This window comes from Heloderma suspectum, chromosome 2, assembly GCF_057233095.1.
Source record: "Heloderma suspectum isolate Gila_16-S chromosome 2, 16-S_ref, whole genome shotgun sequence".
In the NCBI taxonomy this organism is placed as follows: domain Eukaryota; kingdom Metazoa; phylum Chordata; class Lepidosauria; order Squamata; family Helodermatidae; genus Heloderma; species Heloderma suspectum.
This window is the reverse complement of record NC_139459.1, coordinates 217,803,331-217,819,762: the sequence shown is the minus strand read 5'-3', so window position 1 is coordinate 217,819,762 and position 16,432 is coordinate 217,803,331. Positions and strand designations below refer to the sequence as shown.

Sequence of the window (16,432 nt, the reverse complement as noted above, 5' to 3'; positions counted from 1 at the left end):
GCTGCATTTCTTTGGAACAAAAAGAAAATGTTGGGATGTGAGCTACCAAGCCAGATTTCTTGCTGTAGGGCAGGACCATGACGGTGCAAATGACTGGACTTCCTCCTGGCCAGTCAGTTTCCCAGCCAGGTGTTCACTGCCTGGCTGCTTATGCTTGGGGAATGGACCGGTCTCCCCAGGAGTGGAGGGTTCGCCTAACGACACTGCTTTTGTTTTCAGTCTGGGGGGTTTTACAGTGCGGAGGATGCAGATTCCTACCCCACTGTCCAGTCAGAAGAGAAGCAAGAGGGGGCGTTCTGTGTGTGGACAGCTGAGGAGATCCGGGAGCTCCTCCCAGACCCCATTGAAGGGATTCCGGAGAAAAAGACCACGGCAGATGTCTTCATGCATCACTTTGGGGTTAAAGAGGATGGCAATGTGAATCCATTGAAGGTACAATGGGAGGGAGACACAGCCGGGGCGGGAGAGTTGTGCCTCTTGTCACTGGTGATGTCACGGGTGCTATCCAGCAGGTGCCTGGGAGGCCTATGCTTGGAATAGGGTTGCACTATCTCAGCCTTCCCCAGTCTGGTGCCCTCCAGGTGTGTTGGACTACAACTCCTAGTAGCCCCAGCCAACCATGTGGGCTGGGGGATGCTGGGAGTTGTAGTCCAACACATCCAGAGGGCACCAGGTGGGGAAGGTTGCACTACTCCACTAATCCATGTGAGAGCAGCTATGTTGGGAGAACGAGCACTAAGGCAGCAGGGGTTTCTTAGAATTCACGGTTGCTTACCGGCTATCTCCAGACCCAAATTTGTCTCACTCCAGGCAACAACCAGAGAATGTGTGAAGCAGAAGCTTGTTTAATTATGTGGGATGGCAGAGGCTTTCACTCACGCAAAAATACGATTTTACAGGTCCCGCTCAGATTATTCTTCACCTTTGCTCTCCCACACTAGCCCTGCTTCCATCTTGTAACCTTTGATTACATTTCCGGACATGGCATACAGAACACTAGTTCTTTTCAGATGAGTAAGTCAGTCATTAGTCACGGTAATCAATAATGACACATACCTGTCAGGAGTTGCTCCTCCTTCGCCCTGCCCTGCCTTGGAATGCAAGCTCACCTGAGCTTCTTGGCTTTCTTTGGCTCCAATCTCTCAGCAGGCGCTAGAAAAGGAAACCGGAAGAGGCTGCTGGCAGGCCAGTCAACAGGTCTTAGTGCAAGCTCCTACAAACCTACATTTTGACTCTTTGGCTTGCCCTGTCCCAATTCTTCCCAGATCCTGCCTGGCCGCTTTGCCACTGGCTTCCACCTGACCCTCTGCTGCCACCCACATCCTGGCTTGTCCCTGAGAGTGACACATAGGCCAGGAGGCAAATACCCAGATGATCACCTTCATGCCAGTCTGTTTCCATGCTCTAAAACACACAGGGACATTACATGTTCTTAAGGACTGGATCGTCGAAGTACTCTTTACAGACACCCAGGGCAAATGATACGCTGCCAGGCCTAACGGCAGCCACTCACAGAACGATTGGCAATGCTAACGAGGTGCATTTTTATTCTGCTGATGTTCTTCTTGCCTTGGAATACAATTCACTCCGTCCATGTACTCAGCACTCTGAGATGTCAGAGTGAAAAGTCAGAAACTGATAGTTAAACCCGTGTGCTAGAAAGAATCAACGTGCAGCAGCACTCCCCAGAAGACCTTCTCCTAGGCCCCACACATCCAGTATCAGCTAGCCGAGGAAGGTCCACATTTTCCCAGCAACCTGTGTATTCCTGTTTGAATGCTGGGAAGATGCGATGTCCCCCAAATGGAAGGTTTCAGGGAAGATGCCTGGATCTTGGGCAGTGAATGAGTGATAACAGTCCATGCATTTGTTGGGCTGCAGTTTGGGAAGGGCCCTAGAAGGTGGGGTTTCCTGCTTAGCCAGCACCACCCTATTGTTAGTGGAAGGGATGGTATGTCCTCAATGATGCTGGATGCTGGCTGATTAACAGGTTGAGATTGGAGCTTCAGAACTAACTGGATGGCTCCCAAATATTTAGAAACTAGGGGTGTAGACCAGGGGTAACGGAGTCTTCAGCACGGTGAGAGTTGCTATTCAGGAGGTCCAAGGAGGACAGTTTTCTTGTAATAAGGTCACAACAATATTGCGATAGATGAGTTTGATCAATAATCCTTAACCCCTTTCCACTTTGCGGCCTACCTTTAACTGAACCTTCAACATAGGATCCACTTCCACATGTTTCTGTATATGGCTGTCCTTCGTCTCTCTTTCCCTGTGTCTAGTTGCCTCTTTTCTGCTCTGTCTCCTTCTCCTAAACTAATCAGGCCCATGGAGGTCCCCCAACTGATCCATAAAAGCTTGGGCTGTCTCCATGAGCCCTGCCCACTCCCCTCCCTAAGCCCTGCTCCCTGGCCTGGAGGCTAGTGGGGAGGAAGCGTGGAGGGGAATCCCCTTGTTATCTCTGATCATTTGAACAGAAAAAAGGGAAAAGACAATGGTTTGGGGTTTGGCACCAGTGCATCGTACCTTAGGTTGTCCCGGCGAGTTAGACCAGTGAGTGAGACTAGAGTTGTCCCAATAGTAGGCTCCTAGGATGGGGCTAGGGAGATGATAGATAGCACAAGTATGATTTTGAGGATATCTGATCCTTTTCCGTTTTGTTTGGTTTCAGGACCCTCACAATGAGCTAAAAGGGAAAAACGTCCTGATCGTGCAGTATTCCCTGGAACTTACAGCTGCCCGGTTTGGACTGGAGCTGGAACAGCTGAAGACGCTGCTTGTTAAAAGCAGGGAGCAGCTGTGTAAGGCACGAGCCCATCGGCCACGGCCCCATCTGGACACCAAGATGCTGGCGTCCTGGAATGGTGAGGCTTCTCTTGCGGGTTCTCTTGCGCTGAGCGCAGTGATGTGAGTGCATGTGTGCACAATCACATGGAATGATCCCACATAAGTCCGGAGAGGGGTCTGGGGCAGACAGTGATGGTATTTTAGCCAAAGTAGGCTCTTCCATGATGCATCCGTCAAAGGGAAGTGATATCACAGCTGAGCAGATCTACTTCCCTGATTGATGCTGGAGGAACAGGCTCGGATACGACCAAAATGGTCTACTGTTTTTCCTCTCATTCTCTTGTCTTTGATATATTTTCCACCCCCTGCATATAGCATTAGAGCAAAGCATTATTCTTCAGAAGCTTTTCCCCTGTTGTGCCAGCAGGGGGCAGCAGCACCTTTCTTCTGTTTTCCTCACACACAGGCACTTTGAAAAAATCTTCCATAACCCATGCAGCTATTACATTACTGTGGCTTTTCCCATTATATAGTCGCAAAGGAGACGCTCCTGCCCATTTTGGAGTGAAGATACCTAAATGTAATAAGCAGTAGGCAAACGCACATGACTGTCCCTCTTGAGAATGCACATGTTTGGCAAGCAGTTCCGGAAGTCATGGGTCTTCTTTCAGAAAGGGTCCTAAGAGTAGGCTCACCTTTAATGCATAGTGGGAGAACTAGCGTTTGGAGCCATAAAGGCTTGTTGACTGCTCACCTTTGGCTGAAGGCAAACATCTTGCCAACGATAACTTCCGTGACTGTACCCCACTCGGGTTCTGTCACCCTGCCCCAGGTGACAGGGAAATTGTTTTGTATTCCCCTTTCATTTCCCTGGTAAAAAATCTCCTCACCAGGGGTACGATGATTATGCACTCAGTGGTAAGTTCCCGCTTGTCAAATGACTGTCTTGTCTCTATTCACCCTGCCTTTAGTGCATTTTTGAGAGCTGCTCTGTAAGCAGCCATTTCAGTGTGGAAGTGACTTGGGCCAATCAGACTGTGTCAGATGACTTGTCTTCTGCTTTTGCGGAATGTCAAGGGAACGAAGCTTCTCCTTGAATACTTTGAGGATGTGAATCCAGCCGAGCGCCATCCTGTACTTCGCCTGTTCCCTCTTCTAGGGCTGATGATCTCTGGCTTTGCTCAGAGCGGTGCCATCTTGGGCAAGGAGGAGTACGTTGACCGGGCTGTACGCGCAGCTCACTTCTTGCAGAACCACATGTTTAGTGCCGACAGTGGAAAGCTTCTCAGGAGCTGCTACCGGGGCCAAGGCGACTCGGTGGACAAGAGGTAAGTAGCAAGCCAGACCGTGTGAGTGGGGAAAAGAGGGCTGTACCTGGGTTGATGGTGGTGGAGGTGGTGGTGGGAGAGTCGACCATTGCTCAGTGGAAGAGCACCTGCTTTACATGCAGAAGGTCTCAGGTTCAATCTCCTCTTAAAAGATAGGAGATGCCTGAAATCCTGGAGAGCTGCACCTAGTTGGAATAGACAGTATTGAGTTCTAATCTAGCCCAGAAGTGGGGAATCTCAGGCTGGCAGGCAAAACCTGGCTCGTCTGAGGTCCCAGTCTGGCCCTCTGGGGGTCCCTAGAAGGCCATGTCCCCTTTCCCAAGAGTGCTGATTTTGGGGTGGTGTCCTGGCTTTTGTGCAGTTTGTTCCCCATTCTAAAAGGTTAAAATGGCTCTCCTAAGGTTTAGTGACTGGCAGCGAGATTTAAGCCAAAATATGCTGGTATTTTTGGCCCTGTCCCTTTTGCCTGTGGCCCCGCCCACCCCTGGTATGCGCTCCCCAAGAGTTTTTCTGAAATGAAATTTGGCCCTCGGGCTGAAAGAGGTTCCCCGCCCCAGATTTAGCGGTTAGATGGACAGATAGCATGATCTGGAAGAAGGCACACTTCCTATGTGCCTAAGCAGGCGGCATTGTGGTTGCGTGCCTGTGATGCCAGCTAAGAAGTGCATGGGTGGAGGCAGTTGTAGAATGGAGAAGGCCAACCAATTAACCTTGTATTTGCATAGTGCTCAGAGTACTTCATGTGCATTATCTGGGGGCTGGACTTGATGGTCTTGTAGGCCCCTTCCAACCCTACTATTCTATGGTATGATTCTATGATTCTATCTCGGCACTGCCTCACAAGAACCTCATAAAGTAGGCCAGTGTTACTATCCCGATATTACAGCCAGTGGGTGAAGGCTGAAATATAGCACCTTGCTTAAAGTCACCCAGTGAGTTCATGGCTGAAGCCATGTTTGAGTTTGGGGCTTCCAGTTCCCTCTCATAACCACCACACAGAATCACCTTGTCTGTGACAGAAGCAGCTGAATGCTGGTGCAGAAGTTAATGCCATGTGGAGGAGTGTATGTGTGTGTGTTAAAAGTAAGGACAGATATATAGTGGAAGATCCCAGAACACACACACACACACACACACACTCACAACAGCAGCGGTGGGGAACCTCTTCCAGCCAGAGGACCAAATTCCATCATGGAAAAGCTCTTGCGGACCGCATTCCAGTGATAGATGGGGCCGCAGGCAAAAGGGAGTGGGCCAAAAATACCAGTATATTTTAGCCTAAAGCTCTTACTGCCAGTCACTAAGCCTTTCAACCTTTTAGACTGGGGGTGGGGAGGAAACTGCACAAAAGCTGGGAAACTGCCAAACGCTCAGGGAAAAGGGGATGAGGCCAGGTGAAGGGGATGTGGTCATCTGAGAAAGCCAAGAGGGCTGGATTTGGCCCCCAGACCTGAGATTCTGCACCCCTGCGTTACATTTTAAGGTGCCACAGTGGACAGACACACGAAGAGAGAAGTGTGCAGGCCTTGCAGCGATGCAAACCTTTCCTGTCACGGAGGTGTGCAGCCAGTCACTTGAGGGGGTCTGGTGTACCTCTGTGCTCTCCGCAGCAGCCCAGTGGATGCTTCCCTGGCGTTGGCTGGTTCTACAGATGTAGATGGATATCAAGATTGTGACAAAGGAAGCTTCAGAACCTTAAACTAACCCTCATCCTTGACTTATTCCTTCCCAAAGTCAGCTCTTCTCTTGGGCAAGCACCAATTAAGCTTGTGTCAGTAGAGATTAAGACAATTGGGAAAAGGGGGGCAATTTGCCTGGCCGCTTAATGCTAACAGGAGCGCCATACCTGCCTCTTGCATGCCAGGTTGAACTTTGCTTAAATAGCTCGGAAATGGAAGTGGTGGGAGAAAGGAGGGAGGAAGGAGGTGATGACGAGTGGGGGAGACTTTTTATGCTAGAATTGCATTTTCAAGCAGCAGTATCTGCTCCCAGGCGAATGTCAACGGTAAAGTACTTCACTTCTGTAATGTCTGCATCGAGCTTGAAGTGCTATTGGTCCTCTTTGCCCCCATGTTGGGAAGAATATATTGGCTATTTGTTTGCCTCGAGTCAGAGTATGTGAAGGCCTCTGCTTTTGAAATGGGTTTTGCTACCGCACTGTTTCCGCCCAGAAAGGCAGAAGCCCCTTCACTGTATTCCAGAACAGTCCGTGCTGTTTCTTCCAAGCATCCCAGGGGAAACAACAGTAAACCATTCCTTTATTTATCTATTTTAAATACTATATATTGCTTTTCTATTTAAAAAAATATCCAAAGTGGATCAAATATGGCTACACAGTCCAGCAGTAATTTAGCACCAAATGCCTGCACATTTAGCTGTAGTTTCTGGTGTGGATGGCGATAAATTCCCAGAGCAAACCCCATTACTCTCCAAAATCTCATTCTCACCATGGATAAGAGAGAGAGAGCATACCAAAATCATTACCATGAGGGCCAAGGAGACTGATGTTCTACCTGCATATTGGAAGATGTGTCCTTTTCTGTTGCTGTAACCAATCAATATATAAGGTCTTTTATTTGGATAATAGAATAACCCCTGGGAGTAGATACCATCCATCTGTGATGCACATAATATTAATTAGCTGCCAAGGCAATAGGTCAGCATTCCCCAACCCAGTGCCCTCCAGATGTGTTGGTCTGCAACTCCCATCACTCCCAGCCAGGAGTGGCTGGGGATGATGGGAGTTGCAGTCCAACACATCTGGAGGTCACCAGCTTGGGGAAAGCTGCCATAGATCATGAACTTCTCTTACAATGATGTCTCTTGCTTTCTTATGGCCTTCTGCAGTTCAGTTCCCATCCACGGGTTCCTGGAGGACTACGTCTTTGTAATCCAAGCACTCTTTGATCTTTATGAAGCTTCCCTGAACCCAAGCTGGTTGGAGTGGGCTGTGCAGCTGCAGCACAAGCAGGATGAGCTGTTCTGGGACCCAAAGGGCTTTGCGTATTTCTCCACGGAGGCTGGTGCCCCTTCCTTGCTCCTCCGCATGAAGGATGGTATGTGTCCCTCAGAGACTGGAGTGTTGGGCTTCCAATCCCGGATGAAGGAGAGAGCCTTAGCAAAGCCTCCTGCTTTTGTGCAGTGCTTAGTACTGCATTGGGCCCACAGCAGAATTCTGCACCAAATAAGTATTGCACCAAGGAAAGCCTAGCTGCAGCCAATGAGAACTGGTTTTCTTCATATGTAGGGCTTGCAAGCTGGGGTCTGTGACATCTGCATAGGGTTGCTGTGGGATTCCCCTCAAGCTTGGCTCAGAAGCAAACTCTTGGGATTCCTAAAAGCCCGCCTCAAAGTAGAGGTGAGCTTTCAAGAACCTCAGACCCTTGTCTGGCTTGGATCAATATCTGGGCCATAGAAGGCTTCCTAGCTTCCCAATCCCCCCCCCCCATATTCTGCCAGCCTCTAAAGCACCACCCTTCCCTTTACTTAGCCTCAAGCGTAGAGATAACAGCAATAGCAGCATTGGTGAGGGGGAAGAAGGAAGGTTTTTCCTTGGCTCCTGAGCAATCTACAAATCTCAAACACCACTGCTCTTTCAGAGGGAGGGAGGGAAGGAAGGGAAAATCCCCCCCTTCTCCCCTTGCCACCATTGCTGTTGCTGCCTCCCTGTGCTTGTAGCCAAGTCAGGCATACAGAACTTCAGGCCTATGGGCCAAATTCGGCCCTACTGGTGTTCCTTAGAAGGCCACGTTCCTTTGCCCTGGCCCACCCCCTTTTCCTCATCCACGAATCAGTTGCTGGTTCTCCAGATCCCCCTCCCTGCCCCTATTCTTAGTGGTTGAAATGCTTCGCCTGAAGCTTAGTTACTGCCAGTAAGAACTTTAAGCTAAAATAGGCTGGCATTTTTGGTCCCGCCCACCAGCAGAATGCAGCCCCTGAGAGCTTCTGAGCAGAATTTGGCTGTAGAGTTCTGAAAGAGTTTCAAACACCCCTGAAGTAAGTAAAGGGGAGGGTGTTTGGGGGGCTGAGGGTATGGGATGGAGGGATGGTTCTTCATTTGGTGAGGCCCCCCTCCCCTGAACCCTTGGATTGGCTCAGGAAACAGACTGCCTTGTTTTTGATTTTTGGGGAAACAGGCCCATTCATTTCCCAAGCCAATCCGAGCATCACCTATAGTCCCATACTAAAACATGTTGAGTTCTGCAACAGGGAAATGCCGTTCTGGGGTAGGAGCCCCAGTTCTGCAACCTTTACATGTTATATTACACAAATTGGAGCGCCTCTGCATCCATGCTATTCAGCATGTTGCTCTCTGGCTTCTGAATCTGTTTTACTTTGAATTTCTGTGTTCACAACAGGTCTGATGCAGTGGCAAAGAGCACTGGTGTAAGAAGTGGATTGGCAGATACACTGCTGCTGCTGGGTGGTGGATAAAAGGGAGGGCGGTGAGTTAGAAGGGAAAGAGAAGTTCACAAGCTGCTGCTCCATCAGTCTAGAAGTAACAGCTATTCAGAGTCCTGGGGACTTGAGCCATCCATTGGGTCCAAGTGTCTACCCTTTCCCCTTAGCTAGCAGCAATTGCCAGGTCCTTCTGGTTGGTATTCTGCAGCCATAGGCACTGGGCAGGGGGGTGGAAGAGTTGGTATTTCTTGAATCCTGCAATGGCTATCACACGTTTTGCATTTTTCTGCAGTTGCACAATTGTTAAACCCAGAGGTCCCTGTAAAAAAGATGTTCTGAATGTTTTTCTCCCTGATTTCACAGTGGTGGGTGGGGGGAAATGTATTTTCCCTATGAAGGTTAATTGCTCTTTCCACTGCAAGGTTGTTTTTACGGCTACGTTGTGGCAGATCTCTGTGCAGTTGCTGATCTTCTTAATTTTTTTAATCATTTGATATCTGGTCAGGTTGTGGGATGACCCAAACTTGGCAATCTTGTTCTTTGGTTGATCTGGGAGTGGAATAGGTGTTAAGTCAAGTATAAGTGAAATAGGTGCATGGCAACCTGCCCTGAGCTAATGGACAAGCTTCAGTTGGAAAGAAGTTGTGTGAATCCCCCCTGTGCTTGGAGAGGGAGCAAAGCATATCGTCGTTGATGGATGATGACGATGGGTGGACCCCATTGCATGTCATGCAGCATGCTTTTTCTGATCAACCCCTTGGTAGACTGGCTCTGGCTTACTCCTCCCAGGGATAGGCAGCGTGGTGCCCCCAGATAATGTCCTTTGCACCTGCTGAGGTGCGCTTTGCTTCTAAGCAAAAGTGAGGGCCTGCAGCTGCTGCCATCTTCATTTCCCATGAATGCCTCTGGGCTGCACGGGGTCTTAGAGACATTCGTAGGAAAGGATGAGGGCGGGCAGCTGCTGGCTGATGCTTTCCTCTGCAGCACATCCAGCCACCAAGAAAAAGATGGGGGGAAAGCAAAGGGGACCTCATGTTATTGCCATCCAATAAGCTGGGGGTGGGAGCTCAAGAGAGCATGGGAGAGGCTAGGGAGAGCATCGGTAAGCTATCCAAGGGATCAGGGAAGCTAGGGAAAAGGGGGCTAGGAAGAGCAGTAGGGAGCCAGCTGAGGCAGCCTTAGGGGTTAGGGAGGGTTGTGTGCTTGTATGTCTGAATGGATGGGGGTTGCATATGTGTAAGAAAAAGGGGGCAGGGAGTGATCCAGAGGGGGTGGGATTTTGCAGGGGGTGTGGTTTTTCATGTGCTTGCAGTGAGGAGAAGTGTGTGAGTGTGTGTGTGTGTGTGAGAGAGAGAGAGAGAGAGAACAGGGTGGTGCTCTGGGGTGTGAGAGAAAAAAACATTGGGGCAGGGGATGAGTTGGCTGCCAGTGGGGACAAGGGGAGGGAGAGAGAGAAAGCCTTTCCTTCTGTGAAATATGTTTCTGTTCCTGCAGAAAATCATGGGCTCAAAGGAGTGGTTTTGTGTGTTGGCGCTCATGCCCCACTTCTTAGTACTCAGTCTTTGGGGCAGGTTACTTGTCCTTTGTGACTAGCCATGTCTCCCATGGCAGCAATTTTGTGATGATGCCCAGGACAGTTTGTCAGTTACCCAGATGTGCCCACGGGCCCGACAGAGTTGGTGATCCCTTGCCCATGGAAAGGTCTGTATAAGTAATGCAGGTCACATTAATTCCCTTCCAATATGGAAATGCTGATGGGCCCTTCCACAGTGTTTCCACGGTCTCAAAAAAAAAAGTTTCTGCACTTGGTATCGTTACATGGGCCATCTCCTGAGACTAATGCGTGGTATCTGGCCTAAGGGAGATGTCTGCTCAGTCCACATCCCCAGCTCATGCTCCAGTTTCCAGCCTTGACAGATACAAGCACTGAGATTTATTGAGCCTGGTACATGGGTTGGCTGCATAGACATGCATAGACATGAATCAGGCAAGCATCTTTCAGGCTGAAGCAGACTGACACACACTATGAGGAGGCAGACAGGCCTGTTTCTTCAGCATGCTTGCCTTTACTTGTACATTTGTCACACCGTGATGCTTTTATGTTATGTTAGCATGTTCACAGTTTACAGGCTGTCAGTGTTCAGCACTGAGTAGAATGATGTGATTTGCAGTAGGCTGGTGTACGTATATGTGGCAGTGAGGATCAGAGCCTCTCTGGCTCTTGGCTTAGCTGCTCTGTTGTCACAGAGAGGTTGGGTGGGCAGCTTGGGAACAACTGGCTGATAGTGAAGAGAGACATGGAAGAGGGTACAGTATGAATTCTAAGGTCCAAAAGCAACTTTTTAACTTGGGCTATGATGTAAGACTCCTGTCCTCTTCATGTTTACTCAGACATAAGCTCCACTGAGTTTAGTGGGACTCACACCCAATACCTGTGCGTTGGATTGCAGCCTTATTATTAATAAGGCACCATGAGTTTTTGAAAGACAATTTATGGGGTGTGAAGTAGTTGAGAGGTTTCAGAGCTTTTAGCTAAAAAGCCATTGGCCACAGACAGTCAGGTGATCCTTGCTCTTCATGGTGTGTGAATTTGCTGGGGGAAAGCTATGCTCTCACAGTAGCTGATTTACTGTCATTGACCCCCAGCCCTTGGACCTTCCAGTGTGCAGCAGAGGATCTGATAAGGATGGGACACAGGCTACTTCCTTGGGGGTAGGACAGTCAGTGCCTTATTCAGGGCTGTCCTGGCCCAGCTATTGTCCTCTGATTTGGAGGTTCTGCTGAACACTCATCCTCTATCTCTCTAGTTTCACAGAAGTGCCAGGCAACAAAATCAGGGAGGGTCCTTTAACAGCCCAGTCAACTCCTCCAGGACTTGTCAGCCTACATAAGGCTTCCCTTGGCTTTAGCTCCCCTGCTGAGACAACAATCTCCTGTTGACCTAGTAGGAGATAGTTCTAGCCAGCAGGACCCACTTGGAGCTGTCCAAGGCCCTATTTTCTTCTTGCCTTGTTCTGACTGCCATCAGATGCTGTGGGTATCACCTGCGAGCCTCAAGGGACCACAGAACAGGACACTGACTGACTCTTGTTTTCCCCACTTTTAGATCAAGATGGTGCAGAGCCCAGCCCCAACTCTGTTGCTGTCACTAACTTGCTCCGGGCAGCCAGCTACACCGGGCACAAGGAATGGGTGAAGAAGGCTGGGCAGATCTTGGCTGCCTTCTCAGAGAGGCTGCTGAAGATTCCTGTGGTCCTCCCAGAGATGGCCCGAGCCACTGCAGCCTTCCACCTGACTCTCAAACAGGTATTGTTGTGGGTTTAGTGTTCTTCCTTCATGCAGAGCATTGAGGGAGACAGAACCCATAGCACTGTGCATGAAATGCTGACGCTTAGAATGTTAAAACAAGACTAGGGGGAAAGATGGGAACTCCCATCTGGAGGATTGTTAGGTTAGATGGTTGTTAAGCAGTTTCCTGTGTTCTCAGAGCCTGCTCCCCATCTTTCTTATTGATTTGCTTTACTATCTTAAATTGTTTTTGCCATCCTATTGGCGCCTTTGGCGTAGTATGCTTTGGTCCCTCTCATTCTCTGCTTCTGTCACCCTAGGGCAAAGGTGCAGAGCCTCAGGCCTGTAGGCCAAATCTGGCCTTCCAGGGGTCCCAAACAAGCCCTTGAGGTCTCTGCACATGACCAACTCCCTTTCGCCCCACGGCCAATCATTTGGTGGGTTTCCCAGGTTTTGCAACCCAGCCCCCCACCTCTGCATTCTAAAAGGTTGAAACGTTTCCCTAAAGGCTTTGTTACTGGCAGTAAGAGCTTTAAGCCAAAATATGTCGGTATTTTGGCTCTGCCCCTTTGGCCCCACCCACCACTGGAATACTGCCCCTGAGAGCTTCTCTGAAATTGAATTTGGCCCCCCTGGGTTGAAAGAGGTTCGACACCCTTGACCTAGAACACAATCCCATTCCTTCTCGAGCTGCTAAAAAAGTTCCAGAATTAGCATTCAAGTTCTTGAATTTGCCTGCACACTTTGGATGATCCTAACCTACAGATTGGTTGGAAGGCGGATAGTCTTGGGGCAAGAAGGCTGTAGGCCATCTGTAAGGCAGAGGAGAAGGCTGCCTCTGGTTTGTGGCTGCAGAAGGATGATGTAGTGTTTTTGGTACTATAGTGAGCCTAGCATGAAGGGGAAGGGAAGATACGGCTTTTCCTAATAAGTGTAGGTTGGATCCCTCATAGATCTGGTTCCATCAGTTGAGACGTTCAGCATGTTCAGCCCAGAAATAGCACAGGCTCTTTGTGCCTGTACAGAGTCCTCTTTCATGTGTCCAAGGAAAATGTGACCTGAATGTTTCTCCGCTCCGTAAGAGCCCAAGATAGTTGTGTTTTGCCAATCTGTCTCCGCTGAAGGTTTTTCTGGATGTGTTTTGCTCTTCAGGGAAGACTCAAAGCACACCCTCCTTCTGTTTTATTCTCTGGGCAGGTTGTTATCTGTGGTGACCCTACAGGAGAAGACACCAGAGAGCTGCTGCGTTGTTATTATTCTACTTACACACCTAACAAGGTAAGAACCATACACGACCAGACAGCTTCTCCCTCATCCGATTCTTCTGGGCATTTTCCTTTGCAGGATGTTGGGGGCTGGGGAGTAGGTAACCTTCACAAAGTTGAGTCTAAAGGGTGGTTCCAGAAGGACCAGGCTCTTCAAGCAGCAGGCAGCACAAGTGTCCTGGTCAGGTCGGATGAGAAAATCGATTGATGGTTAGAGAAAGGCAAGGCAAGGTCAATAGTAGCAAATGCAAGTGACCCAAGAGGACTGGCCAGAGGAAGCAGGAGATCATCAACATGCTGGCTGTTGTTCAAGGGTCATTTCCAAATGGACAGCCTTCGGGGAGTCAGTCGAACAACGAGAGCAGGAATTCCGGGACAAAACAAGAGCTGGAGGTGGGCTGGAGACCCCAGGGATCAAGAGGTCAGGTGTGATCCATACTAGCAATGCTAGGAGGTGCTGCCTGCGTTTCCTTTCCTTTTTTAAAACCTTATTTTTATATTGATGGATTACTGTTATTGTTGACTAGTCCTCGAAAGAGTCCTTAAAAGGTCTAGCTCCCTAGGCTGAAGACTAGAGGAGTAATCAACAGCGATGAGGATCAAACCACACATTACGTTAATTGTGTAATGTGTAGCTGAGGATAATCTTTTTTTTTAACCTTAGAGTAAGTGTGCATGGCCCTGATTCGGATCAGGATCACTGCATGCCAGGAGGGGAGGATTAAACCTCCTCCCTTTTCCCCCTGAAATCCCCCTCCCCATGGGGTGTGTGTGTGTGTGTTAAAAAAAGTGTGTGTGTGTGTGTGTGTGTGTGTGAAGCCTCCACTGACTTCATTGGATACTTTTTTTTTAGCCAACTCACAGGCAGGGAGGATTACAGGAAAAATGGTGGTAATGGTAGCGGCGGGGCGGGGGAGTTTAATCCTACTCTCCCAGTGCATGGTGGTTCCAGTCTGAATCAGGGCCACACACACTTACTCTAGAGTTTAAAAAAAGATTATCCTTGGCTGTATGCTGCACAATTAATGTATTGTGTAGTCTGACCCTGAGATTGGTTCTTGGCCCAGATGCTTGCCTGTGTTCCTCCTGCAGACCCGTGTAGGAGGTGAAGAGCCCTTCCTGACAGCGTGGCTGTCCTCCCTTTTGTGGAAGACATTCCCCTTCCAGACTCTCCCTTCTGGCTTGTTCCCCTGCTTTTTTTCCAGGGTGAAGGCTGCCGCATCCCTGTGGGTGGGGCTGTGCATCTAGCAAAGGCAACAGCAGCATTTTTTTGTCTTTGGACCCCCTTCCTGGGAAATGGATTGTTCCAGGAGTTGCTGTTCTGGAGCACAGTCTCCTTCCACACAAGGCTCTCTGCACTCCCCCCACCCCCCCAGGGGGAAGCACTCATTGCAATAGCATGTCCCTTGCCCAGCTGTCACCCTTGGATTGCCCATGCATCTGGGTTCATAAAGCTGACACAGATTCCATGTGGAAAAGCTCTGTTTTCTTAACACAGTGAACGGTCTGAATGCCAGCAGGGAAAATGTTGATTGCAGAGTTTATTTCGCTTCTCTGGAGAGAGGATGGATGAGAATTGTGGTTTAAATGCATTAGGCCAGGGTCTTATATTGCATAGGCTGTTTGTTCTAACCCCAGTTCGTATGCCCCAGGAAAAGAGAAGTTTGTCTCTTCATGCTTCATGTTTGGCAGTGAGTTGATTTCTTCTGTGCCACCCCCTGCTTAAAAAAAGGTCCAAGTTCTGCTTGAAGAAAACTCTACTCTGTATATTCTGTATATTGTCTGATTTGTTTTGGATGCATTAGCTGGAGTTTCTCATCATTCATTTTCTTTTGCCAGTGATGTGTGGTTAGCGGGAAAAGGACGTAGTAAGGGATGAGCTGTTTCAGGTGGTGGAGGTGGTGCGGGTGGGGTGGGGTGGGGTGGGGAGAGAAATGGAAATCCCTGAAAAGGAGAGATTTGAGTTGTTGGGCATCTCCAAGAGCCACATCTTGTACTAGATTCTGTATAAGTATGGAAAGGCACAGATCTGAACACAGATGTCATGCTCCTTGGTGTCATAGGAGTCTTCAGATTTTTTGGAAATCTTTGTCTACTGTGATTCTGAAGCCATACATTCATTCTCAAGATCAGAGCCATATTTTTTAGCAGAGTAGCAGGCATCCCTACATATTGCAGAGGGTTAGAGGTGGCTGAGGTGGTGAAGTGGATAGAGAAATTACAGCTTGGGGGCCTAGACATTGCACCCACCAAGCATATCTTGTGACTGGCACATATATATGAGGAGTTTAGGGTGGGGTTTCTAAGGCTTGGACGTTTGGCCACTCATGGAGCTTTTGGGCCTGCAGCAAGAGTAGGGCCCAGCTCTCCTGATGTAAGCAAGCCAGATGCTGTAAGTGGACTGTCACCAACCTGTATACTACTGACTGGAACCATTTACATGTCCTGCTTTTCTAATACTACATGTGGAATTGCCACCTCGTGAATTGTCATATTTTGGATTCTTATGTTTATGAATCTTCCTGGAGACATTCTGGTGACTTCTATAGGCCTGTGACTACCAGTTTTCCAGTATTGCTTGGCTGTTTTCCTGCTAACTGTGGAAGGTTTTCCTGCCTCCTGTTAAAATGTTAAGCCAGCTCCCAGAGCAAGAGTGGGCAACTTGTAGCCCTCCAGATGGCTTGGCCCTATAACTCCCATGTTCCTTCACGATTGGCAAGGCTGGCTAGGGCTAGTGGGAATTATAGGCCAAAACATCTGGAGGGCCACAAGTTGCCTGCCCCTGCCCTAGAACTCAGGTGTTCCTTCAGTTTAGGGTCCTTGAGTTTTGTTTCTTCCCTCTAGTGGTGAGCAGCGTTCCTGTGGGCTCTCCCATTTTATCCCCTCTAGTTCCACTCTTGCTGGCTTAGGGATGTTGCTGTCAGTATCCCCAGCACTTGCTGGTAAAGAGGGTGTTACCTGCCCCAGATGTGGTATGGGAAGGGAGTGGCTGCAGTTCCTTGCTTCTCTGCCTGAGGTGGGATTTGGGGCAGCCATGGTGCCGGAGAGGGAGGGGTTGTCAGAGTATGGCACCTGAAAGTGGCTCACAGTGTGGCAGCTGGCTGTCCCTATTTTCTGGGCTGCATCCACGCACCTTGTGACCGACAGCTTGCTTATTGGAGAATGTGTCAAGTTGAATGAAATGGGGAGGGAGAATGAGAGGGGAGGCTGGTGGTTGTGTGCATCTGGACCTAGAGCCTCTCTGAAAGTGGCAATAAATAGCCAAAGGGCCAGGGGGCCACAAGCAAGCTATAGGAGCTTGTGTCCCTGCCTGCTTGGGTAATGATAAATCAGTCAAAATAATCTGTGGATGGCATTGGAGAT

The 16,432-nt window shown here is 49.2% G+C and overlaps 1 protein-coding gene across 14 annotated transcripts in view; it reads left to right on the top strand.

Annotated features, from left to right (window-relative positions):
* SPATA20 (spermatogenesis associated 20) overlaps positions 1-16,432 on the top strand; it is a 54,052-nt gene that overhangs the window by 24,992 nt on the left and 12,628 nt on the right. For 9 of the 14 annotated variants that reach the window (XR_014788267.1, XR_014788266.1, XR_014788268.1 and 6 more), the window contains exons 10-15: positions 220-432; positions 2,672-2,864; positions 3,947-4,115; positions 6,963-7,171; positions 11,623-11,822; positions 13,002-13,082. Coding sequence is in view for 11 of the 14 variants with exons in the window: in XM_084837969.1 (XP_084694095.1) it covers positions 220-432; positions 2,672-2,864; positions 3,947-4,115; positions 6,963-7,171; positions 11,623-11,822; positions 13,002-13,082 (1,065 nt within the window). In the remaining 3 variants the exon portion in view is untranslated. Of the gene's footprint in view, positions 1-219; positions 433-2,671; positions 2,865-3,946; positions 4,116-6,962; positions 7,172-11,622; positions 11,823-13,001; positions 13,365-16,432 lie in introns of those variants that run through there. The other 5 variants (XM_084837968.1, XM_084837973.1, XM_084837972.1 and 2 more) reach the window with 1 other exon arrangement.